The sequence below is a fragment of the Tympanuchus pallidicinctus genome, unplaced genomic scaffold (genome assembly GCF_026119805.1).
Source record: "Tympanuchus pallidicinctus isolate F22 unplaced genomic scaffold, pur_lepc_1.0 scaffold28, whole genome shotgun sequence".
NCBI classification, from domain to species: domain Eukaryota; kingdom Metazoa; phylum Chordata; class Aves; order Galliformes; family Phasianidae; genus Tympanuchus; species Tympanuchus pallidicinctus.
In genome coordinates, this window is record NW_026294745.1 from 905,116 (window position 1) to 927,594 (window position 22,479).

General features: G+C 51.0%; 1 protein-coding gene across 4 annotated transcripts; it reads right to left on the reverse strand.

The window, feature by feature from the left end:
• Position 1: 1 nt before the first annotated feature.
• On the reverse strand, positions 2 to 15,810 carry WSCD2 (WSC domain containing 2). 4 transcript variants are annotated; one of them, XM_052691309.1, is made up of 10 exons: positions 15,668 to 15,810; positions 15,170 to 15,357; positions 10,352 to 11,013; positions 7,149 to 7,263; positions 6,533 to 6,717; positions 5,975 to 6,096; positions 5,351 to 5,525; positions 4,755 to 4,919; positions 3,923 to 4,123; positions 2 to 2,011 (listed from the first exon to the last, which is right to left on the reverse strand). In XM_052691309.1, the coding sequence occupies exons 3-10, from the start codon at positions 10,773 to 10,775 to the stop codon at positions 1,659 to 1,661; spliced, it is 1,740 nt and encodes a 579-aa protein (XP_052547269.1). In that variant the 5' UTR covers positions 10,776 to 11,013; positions 15,170 to 15,357; positions 15,668 to 15,810; the 3' UTR covers positions 2 to 1,658. The 4 variants fall into 4 exon arrangements, with proteins under 4 accessions (XP_052547269.1, XP_052547270.1, XP_052547268.1 ...); XM_052691310.1 differs by lacking the exons at positions 15,170 to 15,357; positions 15,668 to 15,810 and adding an exon at positions 14,538 to 14,709; XM_052691308.1 differs by lacking the exons at positions 15,170 to 15,357; positions 15,668 to 15,810 and adding an exon at positions 12,001 to 12,124.
• Positions 15,811 to 22,479: the final 6,669 nt, after the last annotated feature.

Consider the following 22,479-nt stretch of genomic DNA (forward strand, 5'->3'; position numbering starts at 1 on the left):
GCTGATGCTGGGCAGAGCCAATGATGCCCCAAACATGGTCTCCTTGCTGCCAGTGCAGCACAAATCCCACCAAAACCATTCTTTTTATAGAGCCTCAGGCATGATAAGAGGCAATGGAAATAAAGTTGGCAGTAAATCTCTCTGCTCACATGGGGCACCCAAATAAACCTTCCTTTAAGGACACTGGCAGGGTAGGAAAGCTGCCAGGACCGAGCTGCCTCATCAGTGCTCTGAATGCAGGGATGTCATTAATGCAATTAGCGCTGGGGCCGAGTGTCACCAGCCAGCCTTGAGATCACAGCCTCACAAACACACGGGGAGGCAGGGTAGCAACAGAACTCTTTAATAGCTGGGTTGACCTGAGGATTTGTTCTGACAGAGGTAGGCAGCCACCAGCCTGCAGTGCAGGACAGGGAACACCAGCACACTCTTTGCAAAATACATTCATGGGTGAGTGGCTCCCCGTGCACAGAGACACCCCCCCCCTCCTTAGGCGCTGTCAGCTCCGCACGCACGTTAGAAAAATATATTTTATTGATAATCTCCTTATCCAGTAGAGTTTTCTTCTTTTTCTTTGAGTGTAGGTTAACTGCTTCCTGTAGATTTTGGACCTGTGCACACATGTCTCTCGCTATCAAGAGTTAAAAGCCAACCATTGAGCATTTAACTCTAGAAAAGGCTGCAGACAAGATATGGCTTTTGCATCTCCATCCATCTGAGGGAAGGTAGGGACCCAGCTGTGTTGAGGTGTCTGGGGCAGCATGCAGCCCTAAACAGAACCAGCTTTACAGATGCTTTCCAGACACAGAACTCCTTTGGTTTCCTCCTTCCCCGTGGCCAGGGCAGAAGCTGTTCTCCATGCCCAGGCCCTCAGTGTCACAGTCAGGACTTGGAGCTGGTCTCATCCAGACCCCCATTCCTTCACCCTCACCCAAAACAACTCCCTAGGTTTTTTTTTCTGGCTTGGAAACTTCTGCAATGAGGAATGGATGCTCCCACAGGCGCTGCATGCTGCTCCATCCAGAGTCAGTGCTCCAATCACCACACACAGAGGTGGCTCCCAAAGAACCCAGAGACAACCCAACCAGTGCATCATGACCACCTCACCTCATTGCATCCTGTAGTGCTGCCCCTCACACTGTGTTTCCCCATTGTTGGAATTATCTCCATCTCTACTGGAGACCCAGAGGAGCTGTTCTGCAAGTGCACAAAGCATAGGGACAGCCACCAAAGCCAACTCATGCCCCAGGGAGGCAGGGCCCCAATATCGCAGCATCCATGCAAGCAAACAGCTGCTTGCACTGCTAAGGATGCTGCAGCAGCCAACATAGGAGTGAGATGGAGCTGCTCAGCCCCACGCCACCCAATTTACCTACTTCCACAATGTCCAGCAGGGCAGGGGCCCACCTGCAGGATGGGGACAGGGACCAGCAGAGGTGGCAGGGCACCATGCGTCCCCTTGGTGCCCAGCTCTGTGAAGATATCAACCAAGCAAGCTGAGCAATGGCTGGGGAGCGAGCGCTTCTCATGCAGGGGGTTGATTAACAGCTCATAGCAGCAGATGGAGAATTACAAGAAAGCCACCCACTGGGTGGAAGCAGGTAGAGGAAATCAATCCTTTCCTCCCCAGGCAGGGGCAGGTCCCCCGAGCATCACGGTCACCTCGGGTAGTAGTCATCCGGCACCCCCGATAGATTGCGGAGCTTCAGAGCTGCGTCCACCGTTCGGATGTATCCACTGATCATCTTCCTCATCTCAGGGGTGTAGGGGTCATACTCCAGCTTCCTCAAACCCGAGCGCTTGAAGTTGCCATCCTTCTGCCCCTCGACACACAGCAGGCGGTCCTCGCAGGCGGCGATGCCCAGCAGCCCCACCATGCGCTTCAACTGCTTGAAAAGGTCCTGCTTGAGGTCCTCAAAGTGCACCACCAGCACCTTCCTGCCAAAGCGCAGCCAATCCAGCGTGTGGGTCGCCCACCACGGTGCGTAGTTGGCCACAAACTCTGGCCACTCTGCAAGGAGCATGGGGACAGAAAGGGTGAGCATTAAGTGGCCCTGGGATCCTTGTGTTACTATCTCCCAGCTCTGGTGGCTTGGTCTATAGGGACTTAACAAGGCAAAACATCTCCTGGGACACTGGCATGTCTCACTTAGCCCCAGTTGCTTGGCTAATTGATCTCTGCATAAAAATTGGGATAAAAAGGATAATAAACATCGATAACAAGAAACAACGGTCCTGGAAATGCACTCTGTGCACGGCTCACGATGCAAGAAGTTCTGGGCATCTGCCTCTTCCTCTCTTCCCCAAGAAACCAATGCCTGATTAATAGCTGAACTGTATTTAATTCCCCAAAGAATCATTAAACACAGTATCTCTTTCATTAAACAGATACAGGACAATTCACCTTGTGTAATCATATCACATAAAACTTTGCTTTGGAACTGCTCCAGGGACATCATAAAATTAATGTCATGGAAAAAAAATAGGGATTTTGCTGAGCCTTCGGGCCCTGCTTGCTTGTAGCAAAACCCTGGCTGCCCATGGCCACATCCAGCATTTTCCAACATCTATTGAATTTCCCCAAAAATCAGAGAAGGAAATAGAGTGGGATGTTGATCAGGACTTTCTGCAGGAGAAACTTGGGCTCATGGACCATGGTGACCTATGCTTCTAGGCAAACCTCAACCCAACTAAAGACCTCAAGTGATGGCAGACCTTCACCTTTCTAAGCAAGCCGAGCAAAAGCTTAACTAATCTGACAACTGACCCAGGAGGTAAAGACACATTAAAACACGCATCCTCTTTGGGTTGGGTATGAACCAGGAGCAATTCTTGTATCCCACAGCTGTGGGTACAAATGAGATGACAGTGGGACATGCTGTACACAGCTGCATGGGGCTGGAGCTCAGGGGGCTTCCCTGTGGGTGCTGGGGGTGTTTGGATGCTAGGGAGGGCTCAGTTCACAACCAAAGTGTCTTTGTTGGCATCAAGCACATGGTAATAACGAAATCCAGGCACATCACTGCAACAACAGAAAAAGATCCCCTTAAATAAACTCTGAATTAAGGGTAGCAGATGTTCAATCAAGCTAAATATTTTAACTCTTTCCAATGAAGTCAATTCCACAACAGCAATTTGTAAATTGCTATAATTAACAAGCCTCTGCAAGCTGTCTGTGCACGGGAAGGTGGCTCTCCGTGAGCAGCCGGGCATGCCGAACCTGCTGGCATGGCCCAAGGGAAGGGGATGGAATTTACCATAAGCAGCTATGGTGCTATTTTCACCCTGCAGAAGTCTGCCCTGAGGAGGGCGTCCTTGTGCTGGTGGTAGCACAGCACTGACTGTCCCAGCTCTGTGGTGACATGTGGAAACATTTCACCAGTGCCATTAATTTTTAATCTCTTCTTTCTCTCTGTGCACCAAGACATGTGCATTGAGGCTCTTTGCCTTGTAGAGCTGCTTGTGAGAGGCAGAATTTCTTCCCTCACACCCAACCTCCGCACTACAAGAAAGACATTGAAGCACTGAAGCTTGGTCAGGGGAGAGTCAGGTTGGAAATTAGGAAAAATATCTTCTCAGAAAGAGTGATGATTCATCAGCACAGGCTGCCCAGGGAGGTAGGGTCACCATCCTCTCAAACTGTGGAGATCTGTCACTGGGGGACACAATGGGCATGGGGAGGGCAGGTTGGGCTCAGTGATCTTGGAGGTCTTCAATCTTAATGATTCTACATTCTACAAGTGGAGACAGTGGTGATGGGTTGATGGTGGGGCTGAGGATCCTAGAGGTCTTTTCCAACCTTAATGATTATACAATTGCACAATAACCCTACTGGTTGCAAGCCTACAGGATGCTCCTCACCCCAGGAGAGGCAACACGGTGGCACCATGGATTGGCTACGCATGGATCAGCACAATCCTACCTTTGCCCCTCCAGTGGGCATGTGCAGCAAAGCCGATGTGCCCCCCGTATTTGCGGTTGAACTCTGCCATCAGTGCCTTGTAGGGGTTGCGGATCAGTAAGATGGCAGCATCAAAGGCCTCGATCTCCTTCTGGCCACTCTCATGGGTTTTGATGCAGATCGTCCGCCCGCTCCGCCAGTGGTCCCGCTCACCCTTGAACCCTGTCACAGTACATACAACAGTTCTATAGCTATCATTGCTGTCATTACCATTTCTAAGTTCTGAGGATGAACTAAGAGGGGAAAAGGCCCAAAACATAGCGGTGGCTTTTCACATGCATGCTGGCACCACAAGAAGTTCAGATAAAACAGTGACAAATGGCTGTAAAATGGGGGAATTGGTGTTTTCTCCTCCATTGCAACAGCTTGTGTTATTTGAGAAGCTGACTTTTGCCTGAAAATGCTTCTTACGTGCCTCAAGATTTTTTTCTTTTGCAATTTTTCCTTGCTGTTTAATCCTGCATGCAGCAGCCTTCCCTGGAGCCTTTCCATGGGAGGCCAGTTCCCATCACTGCTGCAGTGGTGAAGACAGAAATACTGCCCTGAAGTTCCAACACCCATCATGGGTTGAAACACACTCAAGCAATGCAGATCTATCAGCTGTGTCCAAATTGTACTTTGCATAGACTAAAACACAGCACAGGGAGGTTACAGGTAGAGCTCATGCTTGTGAGGTTGGGTCCCTGTTTCACCAGGATAGACCAGGTGGTGCAGAACAGCGTCAGCACTCTGTCTCCCCCCATACAGGTGGAGCTGGATACCCAACTCCATCACATTACACCCCCCCACTCACCTTTGTTGTAGAGGGACCCATCAAAGTAGTAGCTGCCAGTGTAGAAGCCAGTGGCGAGCTCAATCAGGTGTCGTGCCCAAGTGTTCCCAGCCCCAGGAAAGCTGGCCAGGGCAACAAGCTGCTTGGAGCGGGTGGGCAGGAACCGGCGGTCCATGCAGCGGTTGTCTGTGAGGGGAGAATTGGGTCAGCCTGCAGCATCTCCCTCCATTCCAACCAATACTGCACTTTTATTTCCATCCATTTCTTCTATATGGGGTAGGAGCTGCTCTCGGCAGTCTGTCCTTGCTCCCAGCCTTTTCTCCCCCCATGATTTCCAACATACAGGTGGGTTCACCTGCTGGCTGCACACCACAGCTCAGTGACAGGAGAAAAGAAAAACCCAAGCAAGGATGGATCTCGTTGGAGGCAGATGGCAAACTGCAATTTCCTGCATCTGATTTAAGCAGTAATTAAAAGTGTTTGTTCAGGGGACGATTTATTTCCTGAGAAATTAAAATAAATCGTGATTCCTAATGAATGGCAAATAGCTATTACAGAGCAGCTGCCTGTGGGATGGATGAAGCCGCAGCCACCCAGTGCCCCTGTCCCGTGCCCACCTTGCACCTGGGTCTGGTAGACAAGCAGGAACTCGGTGGTGCCACAGCTCTCAAACTCCTCTCCAGCACAGCGTTGGGCACAGAGCTGCTCATCCTCACGCTCATGCAGGGGGAAAAGCGTGGTGGGGAAGCCACAGCGGCAGACAGTGCCAGCCAGCACCGACAGCGGGAACTCCTGTGGAGATGGGCACATGGACAGGACACCCTCAGAGCCCCATTGAGGTAATTTATGTGGCACTTAAGGTTATTGGGCTTAGTGGTGATGGACTGGCGGTTGGGCTTGATCATCTTGGAGGTCTTGTCCAACCTCCACAACTGTATGACTCTATGAGCAGGCATGGTGGGGATAGGTTGATCATTGGACTTTACAATCTAACTTTAATAGTTCTATGACGATCTTGCTGGAGGCCTACTGCAAGCCCACGGGCAGAGCCAGGGCTGCTGATCTCAGGCAAAGCATTTGGGCAGGAGCAAATCTCCTTTCCCCAGGGTGACACCCTTTGATGAGTCACAGGACAGCAAGTTTCATCATTCATAAACAACAACAACATCACACTAAATGGGATGCAGATCTATCTAGCATGACGCATCTGCTGGCTCAGCTTTGTGTGCAAACCTCAGTACCTTCTCAGTGCAGAAGTCCACACACTTGTCCACAGACATGTTGGGCATGGGCTGGCTGGCAGGCAGAGCAATGGTGACATTGTCTGGCTGGCGGAAGCAGCCCCGGAATATCGCACTGCCATCTGCAGGGAGAGCAAACCCATCAGGTTGAGCTTGTTAACTCTTTTCTAATTGGATTTTAGCTAGCTCCTCTCTGCGAGGTGTTTGGAAAACTACCCAGGAATGCATCCTTCAATGGGGAAGAACCAAAATTCCCCTGCAGCGAGGTGTGCCTTGCTTATGGCTGCATGAGCTACAGCACATGATGGAACCCAAAAAACCCCCACAAATCCAGATGGAGCTAATCCCAGTGCCATCAGCCAGCTTGGCCAGCTGTAAGGAGCCAGCTTTAGTGAGTGGAATGAGCCCATTATTGAACCATTCTCATCCCCTATTGATGTGATACGTTTCCTAGCTAATTTGGTTCATAGAGCCTTACAACCCCCAGTAACACGCCAGTGGGGACACCAGGATTTGACCCCCAAGTGGGATCCCCATTTTCAGGGAGCGTGGACTCACAGCGTCGGGCAGATTCCTGGGCCAGCTCCAGGCGGTAAATGGAGAGACGGTTGGCCCCACCACAGGTGCTGCTCCGTTCACCCTTGCACTCCATGTTGCACTCAGATTCGCTGGCATTGGGTGCCTGAACCTTATGGCCACAGTAGCACTCAGCACCGAACTCCAGCCCTGCGTACAGGTAGCCCCTGGGGGGGGGAAAGAGGGGTAAGCGCTGGGCATGGAACAGGGAACAGGGGTTGGCACTGGGGTAAGATCTGTGCTAAGGACAGTCCTTGGGTCTGGGGATGGTGGCGGAGGGGATGAATGGGTGATGAGGCCACCACTGCATTGCCAGAAGAGCCCAACACAACCTTTGGGCACTTACAGCCCCCTGTCCACAGGAAAATAGCACTGAACAGAACCCATCAACCCCTGACCCTTTTCTTGAGGAGTAAAACTATTTTCTCACATTCCCAGCAAAATATATAAATCAAAATGACACACATCTAAAGGAAAATAAAGAAGAGGGGGGCAGAAGAAGGGGAGAGGAGCAGCTGGGGCAGAGAGCAGCGGCAGCAGAGAAGTCTGATGGATGCATGGAAATTAATGAAGGTATGGTGCTTGCTCCCCACCCTACCGTTCAGCACAGTTGTCCTGGCAACGGAAGACTGTCATCTTCTTGTAGTCAAAGAAGGACACGCCGCGCAGCGTGCGGCTCCGAGTGTTGTCCACGTAGCAACCAACGTACCTGGCTGGGGAGGGAGAGGAGAGGGTCAGAGCCTGCAGATGGTGATGATTTTTGTTATTTCTGATAGGGATGTGTTGTGGCGCCCTGGCAACTCAGGGCAGGGAGGAACCAAAGGGTCCTCAGGAGGACGTGGATGGGAACAGAGGTATGGGGTTAAGGAGAAATGCAGCGCGAACCAAAATTCTTTCAGCCAGGAACTCATTTTTTCCCTGAGACATCGACACAGACAATATTTGCCCAGCAGTAACAGTTGGCAAAGTAAAGAGTGATGGCTGCGCTGAGAGCAAATGAGGATGCTGGTGGACAGGGAACAGAACAGAATAAATAGTTACAACGAAGTCATTCATTTGATAAATCTAGCCTTTTCCAATAATCTGAGAACAGTTATGTCCTCACAGCTGTGCCCACTGTGGACAAGACCCACCCAGCTGTGCCTCTCCACCCCTACACCAAACCAACAGTGAGATGCCTTAACACAGCATGCCCTCCCTACCAAAATGTCACCATTTCCCACCTCCTGCCTGCATTGTGCATCTGCTGAGGGCCCTGCAGCAGCCCCACATCCTGCACACCCCATTGCTGCCATGCCATTGTACACAGCCCCATCCATGCTGCAATCTGGTTATCCAAACCAGCCCAGGGATGGGGTGGAGGAAAGCAGTAAGCAACATTCCTAATAACTCAAGCCACCACGCAGTCATCATTCGTTACTCCCAATTGCTCTCAGCATAACTTGGCATTTCTGCAGCGCTGAGCAGGTTTCGGCAGGTCAGCTAATTTAATTCATGACAGATCTAACCAGCACAGGATTGCTCTGGCAATTTTCACAGCACCAGTGACTGATGTGCATTACGTTCAATCCATCGCTCTTGACATATGTGTGCTGCAACTTATTAGGAAGGCAACTGGAATAATGAGGGAGATGAAAGGACAATGGGGGAGTGAGGGGCTGGCTGCTGGGTGGACCCCAGGCTAGGCAGCACCACTGTCCATCTGTCCACCCTCTTTTCTCCCCTGCTCAAGCTGTTTAGCTAGCTAAATACAGAACCAAGGTGTTTCTCAGGGCTGTGCTGCAGTGATGCTTGAAACAAATACCTGCCCCTGATTTTCCAGCTCATTGATCAAAGGCTGAGCCATTCCCCAGCCCCGTGAAGCTCCTCTGCAGATGCTTTCCCAAAAATCACTGTGCACAGCACTATCACAGACGGTACCCACCACCAGGAAACCTTCAGCAACAGGCAAGGATTATCTGGATGCAACAAATCAAGCCCATTGCTCCATGTTGCAACCCCTCTCTGGCATGGAGAGGTGTGGGGACATCTCTGGCTGAGTGCCCACATGGCTGCTTCCCCTCTGTGCCACTGCTTGCTTGTGCACCATAGCTGGAGGAGCCCAGCAAAGACTATAGGAGGCTGCAACGCATACAGGTACAACATGTTTTCATGGTGACTGACAGCTCCTTCTCGCTAACCATCTGGCAAGGTCTTGGATGTGTCAGTTGGCATTAACAGGACATCAAGGCTGCACATGGCACAGAGTGTTCCATGGCCCCTGTGCACCACACAAACTCAATGGGATGCAAGCATCAGGGCGGGAATGTCATCCGCAGGGAGCTTCTCTCGGTCCCATTTTAACTCAAGAAAGTGCCTTAAGCACCACAAGCAGTTTTACAAGCAGTGCCCCATCACTTGGAGCAGCCTCGCTCAACCTCCATCTGCAGGCAGCCATAAATCTGCAGGTGCTCATACAAATGGGACATCCCTGGCACCAGGACATTTGAACCTTGCAGAATGATGGCAGGAACATGGGGACATCCTTGGCTCTCATGCTGTTCAGCAACCATGATCCTGTGGGGCTCAGGGGACACAAGAAAGCAGCAGAGAGCCCAACAACAGCCAAACACCTTTCCAATAGTTACCACTCTGCTGCTGACTTCATTCTGCGTTTCCTGTAATGGATAATACTGCAGCGATTGCCCTAAATACCACAGTGATCCATTACACTGCTGCCACGGGTGCACTGTACCGTGGCAAGCTGTATTGCTGCTCCTCACCAGCCCACTTTATTACTGACAACAAATCTTAACATCTCTCCCATTGAACCGAAAAGGTGAGCTGCTGCCTTGCCAAGGGGTCACAAAGCCAGCAGGGAGGGGGCATGCCTGGCAAACCCCAAGGCAGAATCACAGTGGAAACTTTCCTCTGTGTTTCTTTGGGTTTTGCAGGCACTGGGTGCCAGCACCAGATGTGCAAAGCTGTCTCAGATCACCACACGGCTTCAGAGCGTGTCAGCAAGCATGGAACTCTGCCTTCAGCTGCCTTCGGGATAAATAGATGACATTTTAAAAATCAATGAGAACTACTGCATTCACTTATGCTTGTTCATTAATAACGCTCCTGCTCAACACCACACCACGGGCAGGGAGCTCCTGGCCAAGCCCAGCATGCATGTCAGGCTTCAGTGTTCATTTGGGCCAATGAGACTGATCCTGAATTTTCAAAGGACGGGAGTTCTTGGGGCTGAGATGCCACAGAATCATCAGATGATTGGAAAAGACCTTCAGGATCATCAAGCCCAACCATCAACGTATCACAGAATCATTAATGTTGGAAAAGACCTCCAAGATCATTGAGTCCAGCTGTCAACCCATCCCCACTAAACTAAGTCCCCAAAAGCCACATCTCCATGCTTCCACTTGTCAGCACAGTCCTTGAGCATCCCTCCCTTCAGGCAGTCCCAAAGCACCCTTCACTGCAAGCTGCAACCTAGAGCACAATGATGCACAGAGCAAAAATGGAGTAGGTGCAGTGGATGATTGGTATTTGAGAAGGGAGGGATGAAGAAGACAATCCTCCCCAGAGCATCCTCTGGACCAATAGTTTCCAAAGCAAGGCACATGCACCCATGGGTGTGCATGACAGCCCAGTGGGAAGGAAGACAGCCCAACTTACTCATGCCATCCACATAGCTCATCAATAAATACCCGTGTACTAGTGCCACGTGCTCAGAAACATTTCACCAACACGATGCAGGACCAAAATTCCTTGGATTTCAGCACAAGGCCACCCCAGATGTATCCAGTCAGCCCTTACCTCTGTCCTCCTCCTTCTCACGGCCGCCCCGGCTCTTGGGTGCTCGGCTCCGCACCGCACTGTGTTCACCCACTCTGCTCCTCTCTGCTGGTTCCTTGGCCATGCCCTTGAACCAGTGCCCTCGCCGCCGGCCCACTGCCACCTCTGGGAAACCTCGGCTCAGCCGCGTGCCCCCCAGGTAAGGCAGTCCCAGCCCCTCGCCTGCCCCAGGGCTGCGCTGGCTCCCTGCTACCCGGGGCTCCCCAGTGAAGCCTGCGTGCAGGAAAACCAAGCTGCCAGCTGCCAAGTAGAGAGCCAGAAGTGTGAAGAAGCGTACAGGTCTCCGCCGAAAGGAGCGCTGGAATTTTACCCATAGCTTGGCCATAGCATCTTCATCCCTCCTGGAGAACCAGGGAGATGCTCTCCTCTGTGGGGGATTCTGCATTATTCCCCTCCTGGATGAGCCTCCCGGAGGGACATAGCAGCATGGAGGACCATGGGGAACAGATGGAGCTTTGGAGCAGATCAGTGGGTGCAGCAGCTCTCAGCAGCAGATGATCCCACAGGCATCTCTATCACAACCAGGGCTGTGCACCCTGCAGATGAGCAGCAAGAACTTCCTGGGTGCATCACCAGCCCTGAGGTTCTCCATTCATTTCAGTCTCAGGGTGAGAAAGTTCCACCTGCAAGCCAAGGAGAAGGCGTCTGTTAGTGGGATATGTCACAAGCACTGTGGGCCCCAACATTCCCATGACCTATGGCTCTGCTGCCTGTCACTTGCTCATCTTATTTTAGGAAAGGAGAGGAAAATAAATGGAAAAACAAAGTGCTATTAGTTTAATGGCCTCTATGTTCCTGCCATCTGTCTTCAGTTGATTAAATAAAAAATATTGGTGGAACATATGGCATGAATTATACATAAATATTTTAATTATGGTTCCCAGCCTAGTTACTCAATCACCTCTTGAATGAATTATGCACAGCCTACAAAGAACCCATTCGCTGGGATCCACAACCCACGGTCCCCACGCACTGACCTCTCACCAGCCCCAGAAAGTGAGTAAAAGTAGAATAAAGGCAGAGTAAAGACAGAGTAGCAGCCAAACAAGGAGACTACACGCTATCTGAGCTCCTGCATTGGTGGACACCTCCAAGCTCCTCTGTCCCTTTCCATGTTCCCATCCCCATTCATCTCCCCCCAGCCCCATTCCTGCTGGGCTACAGCAAGGCAGTGCTGCATATAAAGAAGAGGCTTCAATTACTCTCATTAAGCCATCTGGAGCTCATCCTTCTCCATCATGAACTGCAGAGTTGCAGGTCAATTACTGCACATTTGCATATATTCCATTAATGCCTCTGCTAATTGTCTGGAGGAGATAATGCTCTTGCCTTACCGTTCCCTTGCTGGCTAAGGATTACAAACAGCAAGCAGAACCACATCCTGACCCAGCAGGGGCTCAGGGCATCATTGGGGCCAACAGCATACAATAACACTGTTATCAACCACCCCATGGTGATGCCTTTATTCCCCCACCCTCCTCACTCCATTACCTCCAGTGCCCAAATGCTCCCAGCAATGCTTTCTAGGATACTAGCCTGGGGAGAAACATGGAGTTCACCCCCAGAAGCACCCAAGATACCCCCATCCTCAGGGCCAGATCCTTGCCTACCTCCTTAATTCCCAAGGTTCATCCCCTTAGCACCCAGGGATAGCAGGCAGAAGTCCCAGCAGAACTTAGCAGTTGCTCATGATCTGAAGGAATGCAGCACCGATAATTTATACATCTGGGCCTCCTCTTCAAATTGCTCCACAATTAGTGAGCAACAAGGTTCAGCTGCCTTCAAGCACCACCTCACATCTGACCACTGCAAAACACACTGAAGTGCTCACGTGGTTCCCCCAGCACAGGAGAACAATCAGCCCATTAAAAACAGCAAATTAACGAACACAAGAGTTCCATTAGGAGAAGAAGCCGATTGAACTATCCAATTTCATCGCATCATTAGCATTTCTTATCGGAGAGACAGGAAAAGAATAGGGCTTTAAAATAGCAAGTGGTGGGCTGGAGGTGGTGGGAAGGGCAGGGTGGTGCAGTGTGGGTGAGGACCCCCTTCCCAGCACAGTCCTGCACCATGCCAGCACCGTTGGGTCTGGAAATGTGCACAGTGTGTGAAATAGAATGCATGTTCCACAGATTGCAACACAGCTTTTGCCGGAGCCGCTGCAAGGCACGCAAGATCCGGTTCATGCTGTGCAGGATCTGAAGCACAGCGTGGAAGATCGAGTGCATGATGCACAGGATCCTGTGTGTTTCATGCGGGATCCAGGCCATGGTGTTGAGGATCCATGGCACAGCATGGAAAATCTACTGCTTGTTGTGCAGGAGTCAGTGCACAGTGCTCATTTGCAGGGTGTCCCCATGTCCCCACTGCCAGGAATGGTGTCCTCTCTGCGCCCACCCCACGCTGTGGGAGCAGCATGCAGTCACGCCACACCACCGAGGCCTGGCACTCTGCAGTAGTGTTGTCTTCTCCCTAGCACTCAGGTATCCTCCAGCACAACCCGAGAGGGTTGGTGGAAGGAGCATCCCTCCCTGGTGCGTCCCTCCCAGCCATTTCGCCTCTCCAAACTGCACACCTTCTCCTGCACACCTGTCTGGATGCAAACAGGGCCAGGCTGGTCCTATGTCATCCAGCAGCAGTTTGGGCACACTGCCCCCACCTCAGCCACGTTACTCAGTGCTCCTGGCTCCCTCCCATTCCCTCAGACTCAGAGCTGCAGAAGGAGCCATCCCCAACGCTGGCACCCTTTCGACACTTAAGCTCTGTGAAAAAGGTGATTTAACTCCATTCAAATGACTCTGTGTAGCTGGGAATTGGCTTAACCTAATGAGTCTTAATACACATTATGTTCTAGGTATTTTATGCCCAGTCTTCAAAATCCAGTTATGGGTTTCAATATACCTTAGTGAGCCAAGATGTGCACCGGAGGGGATAAGCACTACCAACGGGACCAACCGCATGCTGCGTGTATTGGCGTAAACCCCACAAAGCCCATGGGAGGTCCATGGGGCCATCAGCCAAGGGCTGGCAGCTGTAGCCCCCCAGACTGTCCCAAATCTCACATAATTTGCCCATAGAGCCCTCGCTTCACCCTCTGCTATGGGGGCTTTGCTCCACCCTCAGTAATCTGGGATTACTCACAGCACAGGGGCAATTAGGAAAATGAGCTTTTGGAGCAGCAGACAATGCCTTCTGCAGCCTATTTAAATGAATACAGTACAGAAGATTTGTTTTTGCAGCTCTCATTTTAGAGCTCCTTCCCAGAGGGGCTGATTTTTTTCTTATTCTGCAAACCCATCCCTATGGCATCCTGGTGCTCTTATAGCCCCACATCGGCAAGAGAATTTGAAGCAGATCCCAACATGCAATGGAAAAGGTTGCACTGCATCTGGGGCTTCCTCCATTCAGTCGAATTCTGCTGTGCTTCCCAAATCGAAGTGTCTGGGGGACAGAAAAGCCCCAGGGCCACCATGTCCCACTGCCTTATGGTTGTTTGTGGGGTGACACAATGGGGTCACTGCGCATCCATAGCCAGAGCCCTGCTGCTCCCATTGCCCTGTGCATGGCCGAGGTCCCAGATACATAAGGAAAGGGAATGTGTCCATGGGAAGGGGGAAATTGGGCACAGCCTGCCCAGGAGTTACGGCAGAGTCAGAGGGGGAAGGAGAAGGGGTGAGTAGGGGCATCCCAGGGCTGGACCCAATTACCAGAGAGTGCTCCCCAGCTCCACACCACTGGGAAACTTTATTTAACCCTGTCCTGGTGCCAGGAATGGAGAGCGGTGCTCAGCTCAAGGTAACCTTCACACACTTCCTCTTTGCCTCCTGCTTCTTCGTGCTTTATTTTTTTTAGCTTCATATTAAAATCTTCCACTAAGATGCTGAAAGGATCAAATAAACGGGGGAGGCTCATGACTGGAGATTGTCATCCTCCAGTCTCCTGCAGATCGCAGGAAGGAGGAGAGTCCCTGTGCCCAAACCCAAACCAATGGCTTTGGCAGAAGAAGGCAGTGCAAAACCACATAGCCACATTTTGGGGGATGTTATATCTTTCTTTCTTTCTTTCTTTCTTTCTTTTTTTTCCAACCTCCCACCCCCCAAACCACCCTCTCGCTTACAACCCCCATCCCCATCACCCCCCCTACCTGCACCCAGCGCTCTCCGATATCGCCGTCCCTGCGCCGCCGCCGCTCCATCCCCTCGGAGCCGGGGGGGCAGCGGGGCCGGAGGGCGGCAGGCAGTGGTTCGACCCCCCCCAGGCCATCCCCCACCGCTGGGTTCCTCTCGGTTCGGTCGCAGAGCTGCGCGCAGCCCGGAGCTGCTGCGACTCGGTCCTACGGCGCTGCGTGCGCTTAACTCCTTCCCTACCGGCTGCTTTGTGCCCTTCGGTTCTTTATTTTACAGATATGTCTTTTTCGGTCCCTCTGCGTGATGCAGGGATGCAGCACCCACCCGATCCCACTAAACCCACACTCCGACCCCTGCAAACCTCCCAACCGCTCAGGTTCAGCCCACGATTTTCCAGCCGGGAATGAAAAATAAGGTTTGCCCCTTTATCTGAAGCTAGAGCAATTAATCAAAAAAAAAAAATCAATTAGAAACTTCCCCTGGAGCAGCAAAAATTGGGATGGTAAAACATGGTGAGAGAGGGGTTGAACCTGCGCTTCTCTTCTCAGCAACTTTAGCGCTGGGGGGAGAAGGGAGTTTGGAGGGCAGCCCCTCTGAGCCCACCCCGTGCCACCCCCCATGCCCGGAATGATCAAATCTGGAGGAATACCTCTGTGTTGGTGTGATGAAGGCAGGAACCGTCCGTGCCATGGCCCCTTCTGCAGCCCACCCGGCGCCTTTGTTTCAGGCGGGGGTAACGGGGGCTGGACGGGGGGGTGTTTGTCCTCCTGATGGCCTCAAAGCAGTAGGGTCACGGCGTTCGGGGCTGCCTCCGGGCTCTCGTTGATCGGCCTTGAGCTGTGAGAGAAGGACGGCGGCTGGGAACGCTCCCGCAGAGGGAAACTGCAGCCTCAGCGCCGTCCTTGCTGGCTGCCGGAGCATCCATGTGCGATGGAGCATCCGAAGCTGCCCCGGGCAGACGCACGCAGAGACGGCGGCGACGTTTCCATAGGAAACCGAGATGGGGAGTGCTGCCTCTGCTTGGCGCTATTTTTATCGCGTTGGGTTTCTCGGTGTGGCCTCCCTCCCTCCTGCCCTCCCTCCTACCCGGGCTGCCATCCCTGCAGCTCCCCGGTGAGCTATTGCAATCCCAAATTGCAAATCCTACTGGGCTGCGCTGCGTTCTCTGGATGGGCATCAGCCAGAGGGAAGTTTGCTGCTTGCAAAGACCTCGCTGCTTTCTCTCTGCATCTCACATCTCACAGCTGGGAGAGCAGTGAGGAAATGTCCGTGAGATGCAAACGTGTGGGTTTTGCAGCCTGCAGAAGAATTAAGCCAGTTCTGAGTGTGGCTGTACGTGTGAGAAAACAGAGAGATGATGGCTAAAATTAGAATTTGCAAAAAAATAACTGAGAGTTTCAGGGTTTTTTTGAGAGAGAGTGAGGTCTAGCAGCCACTGGGGGATGCTGGGCAGGGGGAATGCTTCCCATGGACCTTCCCCATGGGCATAAATGGAAATCATTCTGGATCGAGGACTCCAGAGCTTCAGCTTGGCCATGTTCTATAGACATTGAATGGCATTTTCCATCCTTAACCCATTGCCAGGGGACATTTGACATTGTTCTGAAGTGTCCCCAAGTGCCAATGCCACCCCTCCTCTATGTCAAGGATGTTGGGTTGGGAGCCGAAAGCCAATGTCAACGTTTCTTTAAACATCCTTATCAGGGGAAGCAGCACTGAGGTAATGTTTGTTGAGTACATGCATGTACATGGGATTGTGTCCAGAGGGCCACGGCTGAAGGGAGGTGGCAGTGCTGATCTATGGGCTCTCAGATATTTCTAATTCTCTGGGGCTGTCTCTGGATGTCTCCTCAATGGGGAAAAGTAGCAGGACGTGGTGCATTATAATAGTAAAAAAAAAAGAAAAGAAGACAGCATAAAATCTCATTTTGAGGATTATGAAGTGCCAGAACACGCACACACCAAAAAAAACAAAACAAAACAAGCTGTAAACAGGATGTCTGAAAAGATCTTAAGCATAAAGGTCAGAATCTACAATTTAAATGGCTCGCTATTGCTTTCTTGCTCAGTGCCACTAATGAGCCGTGATGCAAAAAAACCAAGTTTGTTCTCGAAGCCACCGCTCTGAGTCCTTTTGTGATCAGAAATGTCAGCTTTTTGAGCAGCACATGCTGCCTGGGGTGCTGGAGGCAGTGGGGTTGGGATGTTGCAAATGGGTGGTGGTGGAGCTGGAGCTGCCCTCCTGCCTTCCCAAGGAGGTATTGGGGTCACCATCCCAAGAGGTGTTCAGGGAGTGTGGAGATGTGGCACTGAGGGATGTGGTTTAGCGGTTTGGACTTGGTGAGCTCGATGATCTTTTCCAACCTTAATGACTCTGCGATTAGAGGATGAGTCCAGAGCTCACAGACACTGCGCTAAGTGGAAACCAATGGGATGAGGAGATGCCTTTGGGTCATTCATTGCTTATATCCTTGCCAGGGGGTGGTAAATCATTACTGTGATGTCTATGCCAAAATTCCAGGGGCAGCAGAGCTGCGTTATCAGGGAGCAGCTGATGAAAATCAACACCCAGCAGATCCCATGTTCTCAATGCTTGTCTCCACTTTGGCCAACCAGAGCGACAGGAGCCAGGAAGGAGAGAACCTGCAAAAACACAAGTGCTGCAAACCAATGAGCCTCCACAAGCAGTGCAGGTGGTTGCCCATCCTCTTCTTTTCCATTTTGCACTGTTGCATCACATCCATTAGAGACCATCCCCAGCACTGTGTTCCCGGCCCCATGGGAGCAGCAAGCATGTCCCCCAGGGACTGTGCCTCCCAGGTGCCATCCTCAGGAGCTCACACCTCTCCCACTCTGCTTTTTCTTAATTAAATCATTAGGATGGCAGTGATGGCGATGCAAGCCTCATGGGAGAGTTCTGCAAGCACGGAATGGAATCAGAGGCTGAACATCAAAAGCATTTTAGGGAAGAAGGAGGAAGAGGAGGGATATATGATAAGATGGTCTTGCACGTGTATGCATGGCTCATTCGGGAAGGATGTGGCCTCCCACGTATTGGCATTGCTTTTGTGACTGTTTGGAGCTCAGGGAACTAAAACATAAAACAAACAAACAAGAAGAAAGAGGGGAATGTGTGGATTAAAGCTGGAAGGAAGACGATTAAGGGATTGAAAGGAAGAGAAGTGCAGAGGATGTAGATGGAGGGGAGAGCTCCCTGCTCTGCTTTAGGAAACAAGAGGGGAAGAAAGAAAAGATTTTGATAAGCGCTTTAAAAAATTCATGAGGTTTCTGTTTCTCTGTTTATTTATTTCCTCCCTGGAATAAAGTCCTGGAATAAAACATCTCATTTGTCAGGGTCCTGGGGGAGGAGGACACACGTCATCTCCCCTATGGATAAATTACAGCTCTGCAAGGATGGGACAGCAGGAGGGGACAGCTGGGGCAGGAGGGGATGGATCAGGATTGTGTATAAGGCTTTGTGCAAAAGGCCTACCCACAGCAAGGGATAAAGCCTCCGACTACAGGAATCCACATGGGGCAGCTCACGGGTGACATAACCCCTGCAGATGTTGCCCCTATGGGTTGAGACCTCCTCTCTTTATTTCCTGCAAAAGAATCCAGCCTGGCCGATGCCATCTGGAGCCATTCCCTTTATCTTAGAGATGAGTACAGTATTTTTATTATTATTACCCTGCTCTTGGCTGAGAGCTGCCCTCCACCGAACGATGCCGTGAAGATTGCTGCAGCTAATTCCTGATAACGTTAAGATATTGAAGGGAGAATACAGCCCATAAAGTCTGGGTCTGCTCGTTCCTGCACTGAAGGAATGGCTTTTTCAGCCATTCCCTGGTGTGATGAACGGGGGTGGTACATCACAAATTAACTGCCAGTAAAATTCCGGCTGGTAAAAAGATGAAGGAGCTGTTTTTCAATGGAAGCTGTAAAACCATTTCCTGAAGGAGAACAGCTTCAGCCCCCGGCTCCCTGCCTGCTTACAGAGCCACCATCTGCCTCTGATGGTGCTGTCCTTTTCCCAAATCAGCAATGCCCCAGGGCTGTCTGCTGCAAACTGGGCCTGCCTCATAACTGTCACAGCCACAGCCCTGCTTCTGGTCCTATCTTGGTTCTGGTCTAGGACTTGGTCTTGGTTATAGTCCTGGTCTAGGTCCCTGTCCCAGATGTGGTCCTTATCCTTGGACCTTATTCTTGTCCTGGTCCTAATCTTAGTCTTTGTCCTAGACTTGGCTGTGGTCCTGGTTCTGATCCTGGCCCAGGTCCTTATCTATTCCTGGTCTCAGTCCTGATCCTCCTCCTGGTCCTATTCCTAGTTCTGCACATCTCCCAGCCCATTGCAGCAGGACATTCCCATGGGGGATGGGAAGCCTCACCTGAGAATTTTATCCAGCAGTGACAACTGTATTTCAGTGCCCATGGCAGCCAACGTTCCCCACTGCAGCATAATCTGCCTTTATTATTTCTTTCTGCTGTTTCCATTTCCTCGTTTGCATGTTACAGATGAGCTGAGAGCACGCAATCATCTGGATTCTTTTTTCCCCCTCTGGCAAGAGGGAATTCATCACCAGTTTCATATGAAAAGGAGGACGGAGAGAAAGGAAGAGCGTATTTTGGCAGTCCTGGTGGCCCCAGGGACTCTGCAACGCATAGGGCAGGCTGGACCCTATGGACCAGCCCTGCTGTCCCTGGGCTGAGAGCAGGAGATTACTGCAGCTTTAGAGCAGACACGTGTAATGGCCGTGTCCTAGTTTTTGTGAGCAGAATCCAGCATAAAAAAGACACATTAGTGGTGAGAGCAAATATAGTAACTTGCTCTCACATTGGCTTTTCCAGCGTTACCAGCTGGAAAGCCATGCCGGGGTCACCAAGGAAAATGAAAAAGGGGCTCTTTCTCCCCCATCTCTCCCTCCTTCTTGGTAGAAAATCATCTCCAGCAGCACTGCCAGCTGTCCAACACGGTCATATCAGCTCCTTCAGGGTCAGCAGCTGATCTGCCTGCCAGCCCCAGGAGGAGACACCTGGCAGATCCTGTCACTGTCCTCATCTCTGCTCCTGTGCCTGTCCTTGGCCCTGTCCCCATTCACAGTCCTTCTTGTGCCTATCCCCATCTCATCCCCATCTTTATTCTCCATCTCATCCTTATCCCATCCCCATTCTATTCCCATCCTCATTCCCATTTCCACCTTATCACCACTTCCATACTATCCCCACATCATCCCCATCCTCACCCTATGCCATTCCCATTCCCATCCTTACCCCATTCCTATCCTACATCCATCCTCATCTAACACCATTTCCGTTGCCATCCCCATTCCCATCTCCATCCCTTTCCCATTCCCCATCTCATTCTTATCACATCCTTATCCTATCCCCAACCCATCCCCACAGAGCAGTGGGAGCCACCACAGCAGAAGTCACCTTGCCACCTCAGGCAGCTCATTCCTGTCAAAGTAAAGGCATTAATTTCAATATCATTACTAATTACTAATTAAAAGTCCTAAAGCAGAGGTTCTCCCCATTGGGAAGGCTGCGTTCCCATTCTGGCACATCTCACCTGGATCGCCCACCCCAGCTGGAACCAAAACTGTACCACAGCAGCCAAACGTGGGCTCCCAAATTAAAAGAACCAATTAAAGCCATTTAATCACTAGCTGCTGCCAGAAGGGAGCTGGAGGAGCATCGTGCCACCTCTGCACATGGGGACCACCCCCAGCACCTTCCCCCCTCCCAGCCACCACCATGCCCCCACCCTGAGCCACAGCTCAGCTGTGTATTCACTGTCTGTGCTCCATTATCACCAATCAATATAACAGTTATTACCTAATGGGCTAAAACTGTAATTCTAATGTCCCAGATCTGCATATTACAGCGCAGCTAATTGGTACAGAACCGATGCAGGGGCTTAATGAAAATGTAAATTCAGGCACATTAATCAAACAATTATTTTGCAACCACAAGATAGACAGTGCTAAACCTAATTAAGAAATAAACAAAGTTAATCAGCGAACAGAAAACGTTTACTAATCGTATAAATATGTTGCAAGGAAGAAATATTAGGCAATAAGTTATTAAAGATTCCCAAACCTGCTCCTCTCACTACAGTCCTTAATAACCCAGCTTCCAGGAAGCACCATCTCGATTTTATTAAAGCATTTGTTCTGCTTTAAGCTCTACTGGGCACCAGAGAACAAGAAATACATTACTCTGCAAGATGAATAATTGCATCAATTTAAAATAATAGGGCTGGGGACTGAACATGTGTGTGTGGGTGACACCTAATGTTGAGACCAATGTATTTTGGGCTTAATTATCAGAAGTTAGGGCTTCTCCAGCTCAAAAGTTAATTCTAAGTCAGACATAAAAGTTGTAAAAAGACACAAACGTTAATGCTGCTGGCATTTCTCTTTCCTCTTCATGTTCATAGCTCCTTGTCAAAACCTGCTTGGTTAGCACATTTTCTGTACATAAATGGGAATACTTCTCCCCCAGCCTTACTTCTGCTGGATGTTGATTTGCACAGCAAAGTGATCTGAATTCCTTGCAGCATCGTCACGCTTCCTGCAGCCTTGTGAGGAGGCTGCAGCAGGCTGGGGGCTTGGAAGGGAGGCAAATAGCAAGCTGAGAGCATCTGCACCCCATCAGAAGCAGCCTGGACAGTAATTGGAGTGAGGAGACATCAGTGATGGAAAGCAGGCAGCAGGGTCGCTGCTGCAGCTGCGGGTCACAGTGATGGACAAGGTGATGGTCAAGATGATGGCCAAAATGATCGCCAAGACAGTCACAAATTGATGCCCAAGACAATGGTCAAATGATGGCCAAGGTGCTGCCTCAGCCTGGGTCTACATTTGGAGACTGCTGGCTCTCGGGATGGAAGATGGTGAGGGCACTCTGGGGAAAGGATGCTGCTGTTGTCACTGATGTGCCCCTGATCCTGAGGGCATGGCCAGGGCTGGGGGCCCCAGCATACATTTTGGGGATGATTCAGCCCTTTTGTTCCATTCTGTTTGCATGAAAGCCTTGCACTCGGGACAAGGTAAAACCTGTCTGGGAAAAACTAAGCTCAGCCAAAAACAGCCTCGGTGTGTTCCTTGGCAGCAAATCCTCTCCACGTTCCTATATTTTCAATCCCAAAGCCACATCGTCATTTCCCTTCTGGCCCCAATGGCCCCTTAAGTAGCACTGGAACATTGTCCTGTAGCACTGGAACATTGTCCTGGTGCCCCACACTCTAGCTAAGCAACTTATCAATAGTATCCCACCTTTAGGGACATCCCCAGCTTTCCCTTGTTCTGATGGGAAGACAAATCAACCACCCAGGAGAAGACAAAGGGAGGCAAAGGATGCCACAGAGGGCACCCAGGTTGCCTCCAGTTCTCCTCCAGCATCATGGCACATACTGGACTGCAGTGAACAGTAACCAGGGACCTGCCAGCCTTCAGGGTGCTCCTTGCCCTGACATCACCATGTGTCCCCATGTTTCTCCAGAGCAGATTTGCTGTGCTAGCACCGCACTCCATTGCTTGGCTGCAGGGGGAAGAATTCACTTTTCAGCTGAGCCAAATGGTGGCTGGCTGCTGCTGCTCTGCAGCACCCGGCTTGTTGGCATTCTCCAGCGGTGCTGCAGGCTCAGCAGGCCCAGAGCTGCTGCAGAGCACTGAATTATTCAGCCGCAGCAGGGCTGTGAGCTGATGGAGCCATTGAGGGCTCTGAGCACAGCAAAGACTGATCTGAAGGTTTTTGGAGCTCCCAGAACGGTGTCCCAATTTCAGAAGCGACAAATCCAGGGCAGCAACTGCTGCACCTCACCCTGATAGGCATCTGCCTAAAAAGTAATAAGTTAAAAGCTAGGAAAAAAATCCACACCAAAGAACCTCAGCCCTGCAGCAGGACCTTTGGAGGAGAAAAGCCACCATGGGGATATCACAGGTGGCAGCCGTCGGGTGA

Coding starts and splice junctions, on each gene's coding strand:
- WSCD2 (XM_052691309.1), bottom strand. CDS start 10,775: ATGCAGAATCCCCCACAGAGGAGAGCATCTCCCTGGTTCTCCAGGAGG. Junction 6,718..7,148: donor CAGGACAACTGTGCTGAACG/GTAGGGTGGGGA, acceptor TCCCCCCCCCAG/GGGCTACCTGTACGCAGGGC. Junction 6,097..6,532: donor CCAGGAATCTGCCCGACGCT/GTGAGTCCACGC, acceptor CTCTCCCTGCAG/ATGGCAGTGCGATATTCCGG.